This window comes from Lagenorhynchus albirostris, chromosome 11 (assembly GCF_949774975.1).
Source record: "Lagenorhynchus albirostris chromosome 11, mLagAlb1.1, whole genome shotgun sequence".
NCBI classification, from domain to species: domain Eukaryota; kingdom Metazoa; phylum Chordata; class Mammalia; order Artiodactyla; family Delphinidae; genus Lagenorhynchus; species Lagenorhynchus albirostris.
This window is the reverse complement of record NC_083105.1, coordinates 58,302,021-58,316,821: the sequence shown is the minus strand read 5'-3', so window position 1 is coordinate 58,316,821 and position 14,801 is coordinate 58,302,021. Positions and strand designations below refer to the sequence as shown.

Genomic DNA, 14,801 nt, shown 5'->3' with positions numbered 1-14,801 from the left:
GGGCGGTCAGTTCATGGACCCAGCTCTGGGGAGCAGACCCAAAGCCTGCAGGGTATGGAGGTAGGAGGTGGGAGGTGGAGGCGAACCTCACCTACTTCATACCCACCCCAAGGCACAGCACTGCCTACAGTGGGTCTGGGGGGCATCTCAGAAGTCTGTCTGCCTCCTTGGTGAGTGAACAAGGAAGTCTTGGCTGGAAGAAGTCAGACAATGTCACCCAAGGGCTGAGCAGGCCCAGGAGTGTCCCAGTTCTTCAGACAGTCCCAGTTGGTGAGATCCAGGGTTTTGTCACTAGACCTGAAAAAGAATGACTTGGAACTGTCCCAGCGCGGGCCTGGGCCTGACTCACCATCTCATGGGCCTGTCTGCTGACTGCTGGCTCAAGCAGCACTTCCCTGGACTCAAACTCCCAACATCAGAAAAATGCAGGCCATGGAATGGGGGTAGGGGGGCTGCAGGACCACGCAGAGGGCTCTTCTTCTAGGACTGAGAATGCTGCCCGCTCTGATGAGTGGCCTCCTTATTCAGCTGGCACATGGGGCTGATGGGTCAGGCTGGTGGTTGCCTTGTGCATCCCCAACCCCTGCTCACAGGTACTTTCCGTGGAGAGAGGACCCTTTGCCTCTCCCAGGCCATTTCCATCCTGTGGGATGAGGAAACGAAGGCACACTCTGAGGAGATGAACAGAGGCAGAGCAGGTGGGGCTGAGCCCCCTCCCAGCGGCTCACACCCTCCGAAGAGTGCAGATTCCTCAGGGTGGCAGGAGGGCCATGAGGCTCAGAGCCTTGAGAGGCTGCTCCAGGACCAGGGCACAGATGTGTGCTATTGGCTCCCTGTTCCTCAGCTGCAAAACTTGGTCCTTTCTTCCTAATATCCCCAGAGCCTCAGAAGAAGCCTGGAGTAGAGATAAGGAGGAGGATGAGCTGCATGACCTTAGAGACTGGAAAGCTCCCTCCCTCCACCTTTTTTCCCTTCTCTTGAAGCATCATCCCTCACACAGCAACCCAAATAGACCTCCCATGCACCCCAACCTTGACTTCACAGGGCCCTGGCCCTTGAGGAGCTCCAGTAGACCATGGCATCCATCAGGAAGGAGGGTATGTAGCTCTTGGGAAGTAGATGAGCTTGACATCCCAGTCAGGTGAGTATCATCAGGTGCGTGGGTGGCAGGTGGTCAGAGCACGTTCACGAAGTTCATGACCAAGGACAGAGATTCAACTTGCATTTTTTGAAAATATTTTCAGTTATTTTGATGTCTGTTCAAGATGAAAGTTTCCTTATATACTTCCACATCCCTCCTTTCCAATTCACAGCTCTAATGTGGGAAGTAACCTTCTAAGAAATCCTGCCCTCTCCCTGCCCCACCCCCTCAAACCCATGTCCCAAACTAATCCATTCAAATTCTCCAAGAAGCGCCCGAAATTCTTACCCCAAGAACAACTGTTCCACACTAAGCGACCTCTGGCTCTACTTCTGAGAATATCCAATACATAAATTGGATCTTTCTATAAACACTAGAAATCTAAGCACATGAAAACCAGCTGCTCTAAAGTCAGTTTGCCATGAGTCCACAGGTGTCTATCCTCTCTGGCTTCAGTTTCCTCCCAAAATAACAAGGGGTACAGATGAGACAGTGGTTCCCAGGTTTACCAAGCCTGGATCCTTTCCTTAGGTCACGAGTTGACCACATGGGATCCTGGGGATGGAGCTCATGTGCCCACTGTGTGGGTGAGTCAGAGCCTGGAGGATGGACCTGAGACTGGAGGAGGTGCTAATGATGGACCCAGGCTTCCAGACAAGGGTTTGCTTCTCTCTCCAAGGTCCACAGCTCACTCACCTGAGGCCAGGAATGTCTCCGCATAGAGTTCCTTGACCTCTGAGCTGGCCTGATCCCATGCTGCCTGGAGGCCCCGAGAAATTGCCTCAGGGCTGGTCACAAAGGTCTTGAAGTAACCAGGCACGATCATCTCCTCCTTCACCCCAAAGTAGGAGAGCTCCTTCCTGCAAGGGAGGCAGGCAGAGGGGCAAAGACTTCAGAGTTTTTATGAACCAAGACACAAAAACACACACACACAAATAAGATACCAATACAGGACTGCAGTGCGATAAGCAGGAAACTCTGGGAGGTTGTGAAGTACAGAAAAGCCAGAAGGAGAAATCTTATGATGATGTTATTCTGTATAGAGTTTGAATATTTTTCCAAATATTTTATATACATGTGCTTATGCTTCTAAATCCTACCAGTTGAGTTGCAAGGTACCACTTAAGTGCTATCTCCTCATATTCCCCTCACATCCAATTGATCACCAGGCTTTTTGTATTTTATCCCCTTCACGCTCAATTTCCTCTCTTCCCTATCCTAACCAGTCTACTGCCTGGCCATTTATCAGCTGGGCTGGTGTAACTGGACCCTAAAATGCATCTCCCTACCTGGGATCACTTCCCTGCCCCATATTCAGAGCCATCCTCAGCCCTGCAGCCAGTAGGGTCTCTACTGCTGATATGATTAATTACTTTCCTTGATTAATTGCTTCCATGGGGTTACACTGCAAACAAGGCTCCCCCAACCTAATATCATAGCAGTAATGTAGGTGGAGCACACTGTAGCCAAATTATATCGGTGACAATTCTACCTCACTTTCTGAGTGTGGGCCAACTTCCAGGGCAGAGTAAGTTCATTCAAACTCTACAGTCGCCAAGTCCATCCTGACACCAAGAACTTAGAAAGGAGCTTCCCAATGAATGCCTGGCAAAAGCAAGAGAGAAAGTTCTGGAAAAAAGAACTCTAAGTCTGTGATGAAAGGAACCCCCTGTAAAAGACTCCCCCAGAAGCACAGAAGCAGAAGGACCAAGGGGGTGGGGGGAGGGTCTCTGTCCCAGGCCATAACCTGGGGGAGTCCAAGTCCAAGAAGGCCTCCATGCCATATTGGAAATGCAATAACCTCCACCCCAGAGGGACACGCGGCCCGTGACGCTGGAGACGTTGACCACACGGCCCCTCGCCTTCCGCACTAGGGACAGCAGACTCAGGGTCACCTTGATCACCCCCAACAGGTACACGTCCAGTATCTTCACGAAGTCCTGGTTGGTCAGCCACACACTGGGTACAGTGGACATGGAGATGGCGGTGTTATTCACCAGGCCCCAAAGTCCTGGGAACAGTGAGAGCAAGAGGGCAACACCATGCTGGGCCCATGAGTGAGGACCCAGCAGAGGTTCCAAGTCACCTTCCACCCAGTGAGGACTTTAGGAGAGAGGCTGCAGGGGGAACGGCTGGAACAGAGACCCACATGCTGAAGGTGCGCCACCCTCCTGACTCAGTCTTCACGCCCAGCCCACTGCCTGGTGACAAGGGGCAAGCACCCCAGATTGGATGAAGGCAGGGACTGAGGCTGAAGAAATCTAGTGGGTCCATAGTCTGGAACTCGGAGGGTGAAGTTTTGGGTTTTCACAGTCCATGTTGTCCTTGCAGACATTATCAAAATTCACCTACAAGCAGAAACTAACACACCATTGTAAAGCAATTATACCCCAATAAAGATGTTAAAAAAAAAAAAAAAGAAAAGTAGTGGTTAAAAAAAAAAATTCACCTACATTTTCAGATTTTCTGACAGCTGCAGGACTGAGTGCTCAACAACTAGCTAGTATAAGGGAAAGAGAGGGAAACAGAGAGAGACAATGAGGAAGGGAGGGGAAGAGAGGAAGAGAGGAGACAATGGATAAAAGACAAAAACAAAAAAGATGAGAACTATTTGGGTGCAGATTGGCTGGGTAAAAGAGACCTGAAATCCCAGGTTTGGGAGAATGTGTTGACAGGCCTGGTATTGACCTCTAGGGCCTGGCTTTGAAATACCCGCATCGATACTGAGCAATGTTCCAGCAGGAATCTGGGGAATTCCATGGGGTAGGCTTTCAGGGGAAGGCAGGGCTGCCACTATTAACCACCCTCCCCCAAATCGGAATTTACACTTTGTCCCAGAAAAATACACCCTCTCCTCCCACCCACACAGGAGGCAACTCTGACCCCATGACTCTCAGTTCACAGTTCACCAAGCTTCATGGAAACCTCTCTGCAAGACTCAAAGACACATACCAAATATTTAACACTAGCCAATTAATAGAACTCAGGGCAGAAGAGCAGGGTCAGGGGAGTTGGGTACAGGGTGTTGGAATTATTAACACACAGAGTTAGTCCCTCCCCTGCTCAGTACCAAGTCTGCCCTTGTAAGAATATATATTCTCCCACCATATTTGACACCAAAGACCCAATTAATATACATGGTTACAACGTAGGGAGTTGGGTAGAAAGTTTACCAAGACATCATTTCGTTGAATCCAATGAATAAAATGTGGGAAACAATTACATTCATGCCATGAGGTACTTTTTACTAAGTAGTGCTATTCTAAAGTATGGAACATTCTCGATCATTATTTATTATGTTTTTGAAGAAATTTTTGTTATGTGTAAATCTGTTCAACTTCTTTCAGTGGAAAATTAGGATACAAATTATGTACAAAATGTAATATCCTGTATGTAAAAATGTTATCAGTACTTATCTGCGGGTGGCGTGATCTGGGGTAACTTTGGTTTTTATCCATGTACTTTTCCCGTTTTTCACAATGATCACGTTTTAAATCTATACTTAGATAAAAGAAATTAAAGTCCTTTCCTTCTACCATAAAACACAGGCAGAACTACAGTAAAACACACACACACACACACACACACACACGCACACGCACACGCACACGCACACACACACAGAAAAACGAAAAATAAAAGAGAGAGAAAGTAACTCCATAGTAGTTTTCTGACCTTCCTTAGAAAAGTCCTGACAGCTCAGTGTCGACATCTGAAAAATACGTGACATTTAAACACAAGTCGGATGACTAGGGGTCACCAGCAAGAACATGACCAAGTACTGAGAACTCAGCTCGGCTCCAGCGCTGCTCCCCAGCCCCCCATGCAGCCTTCCAGCCAGAGTGCCCATCTCCACCCGTCCTCCAAAAAGTGCACCCCGATCACCCTGGTCACTCAGCATCAAGGAACCCAGACCTCATGCTGAGGGAGGAGGGGACACCAGACAGAAAGTCTGCAAGGACGCATTCTCATCAGGGAAAACTCTCCCCCAAATTGCAGAGCCTCAAGTTTGGGAGGTGGAGGTGGGATGGAAGAGGCTTGGCTGGTAAGCTGGATGAGGAGAACACAGGGAGGACTTCAAGTCCTGGAAAACACCTTGGGAATCTCCCCAGGCAGCTGTCAAGGGGTCTCCACTTCACAGAGAGGAATCAGACTTGAGAAATCTGGGTGGTACCTCTGTCCCTCACATGTTCCTTTACCCACTTGGCGGCCGCAGTGATGCTCTCAGTCTTGGTGACGTCCAGGATCACCGTCTCCAGCCTGTCTGATGTCTGGTTCCTCAGCTGCTCGGCCCCCTGCTCCGTCAGACATGCATCCAGTACCCTCAAGCCTCGCAGATCCAGCTGCCTGGCCAGTGGGTTCCCGAAGCCCGAGTCACAGCCCGTGATGAAGATGAACTTGTCCTGGAGGAGGCTCACCACCTGCCTCTCCCGGTACCAGCGCAGGAGGTAGTACAGGCCCACGAGGACCGCCAGGTACAGCCACATGGCTTTGCAGGGGACAGACACAGGCAGGCTGGGGTGAAACTCGAGTCTGGCTAGTGTTGAGACAGGAGAACTTAGAACACACACAATGTTGGTTGGCCAACCAGCCTCCAGGCTCTCTGGCGTGGAGTCCTCACGATTTTCCTGTTCACCCTCTTTGGTGAGTAATACTGACTCTGGTCCCAGTGTTAATGCTCTTTGGTACATTTACACCATTTCTAATAGATGTCATTGCATTTCCAACACAACCCCTTGAGGCTCTTTTACAACCACAATTTCCAGGTCCTCCCACTCCTCCCTGTTTCCCCTGCCCACCTCTCCCCTCCCCACTCTCCACATTGGGCCTTTATGTCCTTGGTCTCATGGTTCACAGCTATCTTCTTCCCTTTTTCCTGCTCAGCCTGGGACCGGGGTCTCCCTTACCTACTGGAGATTCTTACAAGGGGAATACACGTGGAACCAAGACACAAGTGGCTTCAAAACCCAGCTCTGCTGCCAACCAGCTGTGTGACCTTGGGCAGCTGGCTTAGCCTCTGAGCCTGGTCTCCTCCTCTGGCTCAGCTCCCAGAATTCACTCCTCAAAGACTAAGTCCCTCTCAGCCTCTCTAGGATTAGAAGGGGAAGGTAAACGAGAATAAGGTGTCTCCTGATGAAGAGGTTCCCTGGGCCAGAAAGGTGTTCAGGAGAACAGCAGGGGTGTCTGATCTCAGAGGCAAGGAGAGGGGACAAGAAGGGAATGGGGGCGACACACGCAATGGTGAGACGTCTCCCAGATGCCGGGCCAGTTGTTGGAAGGACTCACACAAAGCTGGTCTAACAGTTGTTCCCCTTTCACTCTGTGAAGATGCCCTGCCCACAGCCCTGGGTGCCCGGCTACATTGCCCTCTGCCCCTCCTGTGCTGAGTGAGGCCCTGCCCTGCCCGGCACCACACCCCGAATCCAGACCATTCAGACACTGAGAAAAGACTGACTTGAACGGGGATCATGGGATGGGCTGTGCGAACCTCCCCCCAGGCAGCGTGGGCTGTAAAGCCCAATAATTGGAAAGAATCAGGTCAGTTGTATCAGGGTGATGATGGAGAAGAGGAGGGAGCTGCCCCCTCAGGAGATTAAAGAAAGGACCAGAGGCTGGACCCTAGAACAGCTGTGCATGCAGGGACTTTCACATTCAGTAACGGGGGTGGACCCATCAGGGGTACAGAGCTGGTGAGTGGGGCAGGGACAGAAGGAGCCTGGTTCAGTGCGCTGGGCATCCCCTGACCGTCCACATTTACTACAGCTCCGACTGGTAAGTAAGGAAATACGAGAGGCACTGGGAGGGAAGGAGAGGCTTCCCCAAGCAAACAGAGGCTCAAATGCCCCTGGAACCCACCCCAGCAGCCAACAAAGACAGACAGGGGCACAGATTCAGCCTTTAGTGTGGTAACTGTCAAGTGCAGGGAGCTGACTGTAGTCCTGAAAGTGTTTGTCCCTCAGGTGGGAGTTGGCAGCAGTAATAGAAAGGCCCGTCTTGCAGAAACCAGCCTGTGCCTGCTTCCTGCGTGACCACCAGGACCCTCCTACGTGGGCTTCCCAAAGGGTGAGGACGAAGAAGGCAAGGATGAAGAATGGTGCCCTGGAAACTCTCAGGGGCCTGGGGCGACATGCAAATCCTAGGCAAACAAAAACCCTGCTACGGGAGAAGGTTTGGTTTCTTTACTTGGAAGAAACAGGAGATTTTTTTTTCTCAGTGACCACGAATTCCTTCAACCATAAACTCCCAAGGGGCCATGCAGCAGACATGTCCCAGCCCTCAGGCCATTTGCTTCCCTCTTGTGAACCCTGAAAGTAATATGACTGCTCGCGGGGGTCTCAGGTGTTTCAGACTACATTCCAGCTGGGAACAACCACAGGAAGGTCAGGAGAGAGCAGTAAGAGAAAGGAGCCTGGGGTGACACTCACTCACCTGGGAGCTGCGGGGGCCAGAAGAAGAAATCTTTCAGAGGCGACCCTGTCAGGGAGACTCACTGACCAAGATCTCTGCATCTATGGTCCAGGGAGTTGCAGCTGGCCCAGATTCTGAGGCCGCACCTGTGAGCCTGCTTGTGCTGGAGCAGGGGCTGCCACCACCAGGTGTCGCTCTGCCCAGTCTCAGTAGGACCACTGTCAAAGACAGGGTGTCCCACACCATCCCCTCTTCTCATCTCAGGTTGGGTCCCCTGAAGTGGGGAGAGGCGTAGGTAACCAAAGGGGGCTAGAAGGTGCCAGGAGTGAGGGCTAATTGTGCAAGCTCTTTTCCAGCCCTACAGGTATGCAGTCCCCCTACTGGAGTGAGCTCCCAAAATGGAGAGACAAATCCCGCCTCCGGCGCTGAATATCTGATACTTGGAGGAGATGAGATTTTCAGTGGGGAATCACTGATCCTTTGTCAAAAACCACCGGGACAGCCAAGGGGAGGATTAGGGAAACTTCCTTGTGACAGCCGCATGGACCCTCATGGCATGGGTTCCAGCCCCTTCACACGTCCATCAGACCAGACCTGGTTCCCTCCCTAAGAAAGGCAGCCTGGAAGGAGGAGGAATAGGGATCTACGGAAGGTCTAGGGTAAGGACGTGGGATGGTGTGCATTGCACTTCTTTTTTCAGCGCTTTTGTTGCTCCGCCTTGTCTAAATAGGGGTCCTTGTGTCACAGTCCACACTGTGGGCCATGGAACCCAACTCAGTGCAGCCCTGCACCCCCCTGTAAGACCAGCAAGGAGGAACAGGGCTTTGCGATCTCACAAGCTCTCTGACATTCTGGAGAGGATTCCTGGGGCTGAGTCCAAACCTCCTGAACACATACCCCCAAGGCATAAAGTGAATCAATGATACTTTATTTGATTTCAGTTTGTTTGGTGTGACTGGCTCGGTGTCTGTGTGTGTATGTGAGTGTTTACGTGTATAAATAATAATTTGAAAAACAGGAGTCTTCAGATTAAGCATGAAGCTCAAGCAGGTGAACTTTTCAACGATAATTTTAAGGAAAAAATAATCAATGGAAATTCTTGTCTCCAAGATAGATCAAAACCCGGTTTGTTTGTTCTCCGACAGGATCGCATTCCAGCCAAGGTCTACTGAGTTGGCACCTAGGCTCGTGAGTCAGGCTGGTGGTTACCCTCCACTGTCAACACATACCCTCAGGCAAGAGGGGCCTTTATCTCCCCTGTCCATTTCTATCCTGGGGGAGAGGAAGACTGGACATGGGAAAGTTACATCAACAGGTGGACAGAGGCGGAGCAGGGGGGACTGAAAACTCCCAGCTGCTCACACCCTCCCCAAAGCGAGGGTTTTTCACAGCTGCATGTGCGTCATAAGGCACTGAGAGGCCACTCAAGGAACAGGACACAGATGTGAGATAATGAGCCCTGTTCCTCGGCCATAAGACTTGTTCCTTTCTTCCTAATATCCCCAGAGAACTAAGTAATGTCCCAAGAGAAGCCTGGGGACTGAGGTGGGATGGGTGTCCCCGGTGACATGAGAACCCCTTTTGCCACTCTATTTCCCTCTCCCTGATGCATCCCCTCCCCACACTGTCCCCAACTGCCCCCACCATGCACCCCAGTCTTGGGTTACAGGGCCTTAGCAGGCCGTGGGGCACCCCAGTACATCATGAGATCCACCAGGAAGGTGGGCATGTAGCTCACGGGGAGGTAGAAGAACTTGGCGTCCCAGCCAGCGGAGTACCGGGTGCGGGGGTGGCAGGAGGTCAGGGCATGCTCCATGCAGTTGGTCATCAAGGACAGATTCCCGGACCATGATGGCTTCAATAAATTAGATGTCTTCATGACTGTCCAGAAGGAGACACCATCCAAAATATTCTCATTTCCCAATGCTCCCACTTTCAGATCAACATGACAGTTTCTAAAAAGTCCTTTCTCTTCCAAAATCATACTCCAAATCAAATCCATGGATTTCATTGGAGTGTGTCCTGACACTTACCCCAGGATCTCTATCCACACCAAGCCCCCTCTGGATCTATTCCTGGGAATATGTGCACTACATAAACTGGAGGTCTTTGCAAACACTAGAAACTGAGGCACCTGAAAAAAGCTGGTTCTAACACCAGCTTACCGTGATTCCACGGGTGTCTTCCCTCTCTGGCTTCAGTTTCCTTCCCAAATTAAAAGAGTTTCGGAAGAGAAACTGGTCCCCAGGTCTATCAAGCCTGAATCCTTTCCTTGGGCCACCAATTGACCACACAGGACCCTGGGGATGGAGTTCATGTCCCCACTATGTGGGGGACTCAGAGCCTGGAGGATGGACCTGAGACTGGAGGAGGTGCTAATGATGGACCCAGGCTACCAGACAAGGGTTTGCTTCTCTCCCCAAGGTCTCACTCACAGTCAGCCACGAACTTCTCTCCATAGAGTTCCTTGATCTCTGGGCTGGCCTGATCCCATGATGCCTGGAGGCTTCCATTAAACACCTCAGGGCTGGTCATATTGGTCATGAAGTAACCAGGCTCAATCATCGCCACCTTCACTCCGAAGTAGGAGAGCTCCCTCCTGCAAGGGAGACAGGCCGAGGGGCAAGGACTTCAGAGGTCCTCTTGCAAAACAAAACATGAAAGAACAGTAAGACACCAACATAGGATCGGGGTAGGATACGCTGGAATTTCTCAGAGGTTGTGAGGTACAGAAGCCAGGGGGAGAAAACTCAGGATGATGGTATTGCTTCTGTATAGAGTGTGAATATTTCTCCAATTACTTTACATACCTGTGCCTATCAGCTCTAAATCCTACCAGTTGTGCTACAAGGCATCCTTTAAATGTTATCTCCTCCTATTCCTCATCCCTCCAATCAATCACCACACTTTGCACGTTTTATCTTTCCCATACTCCCCAGTCCCCTCTCTCCCCTCTCCTACTCTGCTAACCCCCTGGCCACCTGTCCTCTAGGGAGCATCTCTCTGCCCACGGTATCAGATCCCCCACATCAGAGCCACCCTCTCCCTGCAGCCCGTGGAGTCTCCCCACTGATTTGATTAAGTAGCTCCCGGGATTAATGGCTTCATGGGGTACACTCCCCACAGGGCTCCCAAAACCTAAATACCGCAGCAGCTGAGCACATGGAAGGGCTGCACAGACAAATAATATCAGGTCCAGTTCTGCCTCCAACACTTTGGTGACTGTGGACCCTCACGCAAGGCAGGAATATGTTGCATCATATTAGGCCTCACACCCACCTGGACACCCAAAAGATAAAAGGGTGCTTCCCAGTGAAAGACCTACACAGAGCAAGAGAGAGGGATCTAGAAGGAAGGGCCATTAGGTCTCTAAAGAAAGAAAACCCCTGTAGAAGGCACCCCCAGAAGCATAAAGCAGGAGGACAGAGGAAGGGCCTCCATTCCAGGCCATTACCTGAGGGAGTCTGAGAAGGCCTCCACGCCGTACTTGGACATGCAGTAGCCCCCACCAAAGAGGGACACGCGGCCCATGACGCTGGAGACGTTGACCACACGGCCCCTCGCCTTCCGCACTAGGGGCAGCAGACTCAGGGTCACCTCGATCATCCCCAACAGGTTCACGTCGAGCATCTTTACGAAGTCCTGTTTGGTCAGCCACTCATTGGGTGCCATGGGAGTGCAAATGCCGGCATTATTCACCAGGCCCCAGAGTCCTGGGAACAGTGAGGGCGAGAGGGCAACACCATGCTGGGCCCATGAGTGAGGACCCAGCGGAGGTTCCAAGTCACCTTCCACCCAGTGAGGACTTTAGGAGAGAGGCTGCAGGGGGAACGGCTGGAACAGAGACCAACATGCTGCCTGCGGGTTTGGGGAGACCAGACCCTGTAAGTGGTTGGAGGACAGAAGGTGCGCCACCCTCCTGACTCAGTCTTCACGCCCAGTCCACTGCCTGGTGACAAGGGGCAAACACCCCAGATTGGATGAAGGCAGGGACTGAGGCTGAGGAAATCTAGTGGGTCCATAGTCTGGAACTCGGAGGGTGAAGTTTTGTGTTTTCACAGTCCATGTTGTCCTTGCAGACATTATCAATATTCACCTACATTTTCAGATTTTCTGACAGCTGCAGGACTGAGTGCCCAACAGCTAGTATGAGGGAAAGAGAGGGAAATATAGAGAGACAATAAGGAAGGGAGGGGAAGAGAGGATTGAAAGAGACAGTAGATAAAAGGCAAAAAAGGATGAGTAATATCTGGGTGGAGATTGGCTGGGTAAAACAGACCTGAAATCCCAGGTTTGGGGAAACATGTTGACAGGCCTGGTATTGACCTCTAGGGCCTGGCCTTAAAACACTGAGCAATGTTCCTGCAGGAATCTGGGGAATTCCATGGGGGTAGGCTTTCAGGGGGAGGAAGGGCTGCCTCTGTTTACCCATCACCCCCAGAACACAGAGTTCACCCCCTACCCCAGAAAATTCCATCTTCTCCTGCCATGCACACAGGAGTCCAGTCTAGCCCCATCTCCTTGGTGCAGTTTCACCCAACTTAATGGAGACCCCTCTGCAAGTATCAAAGACACAATCCCAAGGTTTTAAAGACTTGGTAACCATAGCCCTCAGGGTGGCAGGAGCAGGCTATTGAGGGATGGGGTAGGGCTGCCAGAAGTATCCACTCAGAGAGTTGAGTTCCTCCCCTACTCAGTAACACGTGTGCCTTGTAGGAAGAATATTCTCCAACCATTGTCACCAAAGGCACAATCAACATATGCGGTTATAGTGTAGGGAACTGGGTAGAAAGAAGTTTGCCAAGATATCATTTATGTTGAATATGATGAATAAAAGGTAGGAAATAATTATGTATCATACCATGAGGTACTTTTTAGTAAGTAATGCTATTCTAAAGGGTAGTATATTCTCAATCATAATTTACTAATTTTTGGAAGAAAGTTTTATTACGTTGTAAATCAGTACATCTTTCTTTAGTGGAAAGAAAATGATACTAATATGTGCAAAATATAATACCATGTATGTCAAAATATTATCAGTACTTATCTCTGGGTGGTGAGATTTTGAGAGAGTTTGGTTTTAATCCCTGCACTTTTCTGAGTTGCCACAATGATCATGTTTTAAATTATACTTGGATGAAAGAAATACAAGTTCTCTCCTTCCCCTGCAAAACAAAGGCACAACTGTAGTAATTAAAAAAAACAAACAAAGAAGGAAAAGAAAAGAAGAAAAACAGAAAACACAGAGAGAGAAAAAGTAACGCTTAAGTAGTTTTCTGACCTTCCTTAGACAAGTCCTAACAGCTCAATGTTGTCATCTGAAAATTGGTGACATTTAAACCCAAGTAGGACGACTATGGGTCACCACGAAGAACATGATCAAGTGCTGAGAACACAGCCCAGCTCCAGCACTGCCCCCCAGCCCCCCATGCAGCCTTCCAGCCAGAGTGCCCATCTCCACCCGTCCTCCAAAAAGTGCACCCCAATCACCCTGGTCACTCGGCATCAAGGAACCCAGACCTCCTGCTGAGGGAGGAGGGGACACCAGACAGGAAGTCTGCAAGGACGCATTCTCATCAGGGAAAACTCTCCCCCAAACTGCAGAGCCTCAAGGTTGGGAGGTGGAGGTGGGATGGAAGAGGCTTTGCTGGTAAGCTGGATGAGGAGAACACAGGGAGGACTTCAAGTCCTGGAAAATACCTTGGGAATCTCCCCAGGCAGCTGTCAGTGGGTCTCCCCTTCACACAGAGAGAAGAAATAAACAGAAAAAAGAAATCTGGGTGGTACCTCTGTCCCCGACACGCTCCTTCACCCACTCGGCGGCCGCAGCAATGCTCTCAGTCTTGGTGACGTCCAGGATCACCGTCTCCAGCCTGTCTGATGTCTGGCCGTTCAGCTGCTCGGCCCCCTGCTCCGTCAGACACGTAGCCAGCACCCTCAAGCCTCGCAGGTCCAGCTGCCTGGCCAGCAGGTTCCCGAAGCCCGAGTCACAGCCCGTGATGAAGACGAACTTGTCCTGGAGGAGGCTCACCACCTGCCTCTCCCGGTACCAGCGCAGGAGGTAGTACAGGCCCACGAGGACCGCCAGGTACAGCCACATGGCTTTGCAGGGGACAGACACAGGCAGACTGGGGTGAAACTCGAGTCTGGCTAGTGTTGAGACAGGAGGACTTAAGAACGTACACAATGTTGGTTGGCCAACCAGCCTCCAGGCTCTCTGGCGTGGAGTCCTCACGATTACCTGTTCACCCTCTTTGCTGAGTATTATTGATTCTAACCCCAAATGCATGCTATTTGGTGCGCTCACAGCATTTCTAATACATGTCATTGCGTTTCCAACACAACTTCTTAAGGATGACAGTGGTTTTCCAGCCACCTCTTCCTGGTGCACCCACTCCTCCCTGTTTCCCTCTACCCACCTCTCCCCTCTCCACCCCACCCCCAAACGTTGTAACTCTTATATCCCAGGTTTCATGGTTCACAACTATCTTCTTCCCTTTTTCCTACTCAGCCTGGGACCGGGGTCTCCCTTACCTACTGGAGATTCTTACAAGGGGAATACACGTGGAATCAAGACACAAGTGGCTTCAAAACCCAGCTCTGCTGCCAACCAGCTGTGTGACCTTGGGCAGCTGGCTTAGCCTCTGAGCCTGGTCTCCTCCTCTGGCTCAGCTCCCAGAATTCACTCCTGAAAGACTAAGTCCCTCTCAGCCTCTCTAGGATTAGAAGGGGAAGGCAAACGAGAATAAGGTGTCTCCTGATGAAGAGGTTCCCTGGGCCAGAAAGGTGTTCAGGAGAACAGCAGGGGTGTCTGATCTCAGAGGCAAGGAGAGGGGACAAGAAGGGAATGGGGGCGACACACGCAATGGTGAGACGTCTCCCAGATGCCGGGCCAGTTGTTGGAAGGACTCACACAAAGCTGGTCTAACAGTTGTTCCCCTTTCACTCTGTGAAGATGCCCTGCCCACAGCCCTGGGTGCCCGGCTACATTGCCCTCTGCCCCTCCTGTGCTGAGTGAGGCCCTGCCCTGCCCGGCACCACACCCCGAATCCAGACCATTCAGACACTGAGAAAAGACTGACTTGAACGGGGATCATGGGATGGGCTGTGCGAACCTCCCCCCAGGCAGCGTGGGCTGTAAAGCCCAATAATTGGAAAGAATCAGGTCAGTTGTATCAGGGTGATGATGGAGAAGAGGAGGGAGTTGCCCCCTCAGGAGATTAAAGAAAGGACCAGAGGCTGGACCCCAGAA

General features: G+C 51.0%; 1 protein-coding gene and 1 pseudogene across 1 annotated transcript; both read right to left on the bottom strand.

The window, feature by feature from the left end:
• Nucleotides 1-1,038: 1,038 nt before the first annotated feature.
• On the bottom strand, nucleotides 1,039-5,628 carry LOC132528723 (retinol dehydrogenase 16-like; annotated as a pseudogene).
• A 3,584-nt stretch (nucleotides 5,629-9,212) lies between these two features.
• LOC132528794 (retinol dehydrogenase 16-like) lies at nucleotides 9,213-13,649 on the bottom strand. Its single transcript, XM_060164881.1, has 4 exons — nucleotides 13,337-13,649; nucleotides 11,004-11,262; nucleotides 9,985-10,148; nucleotides 9,213-9,430 (listed from the first exon to the last, which is right to left on the bottom strand). Exons 1-4 carry the CDS (start codon nucleotides 13,647-13,649, stop codon nucleotides 9,213-9,215), a joined length of 954 nt encoding a protein of 317 aa, XP_060020864.1.
• Between the last annotated feature and the right edge of the window lie 1,152 nt (nucleotides 13,650-14,801).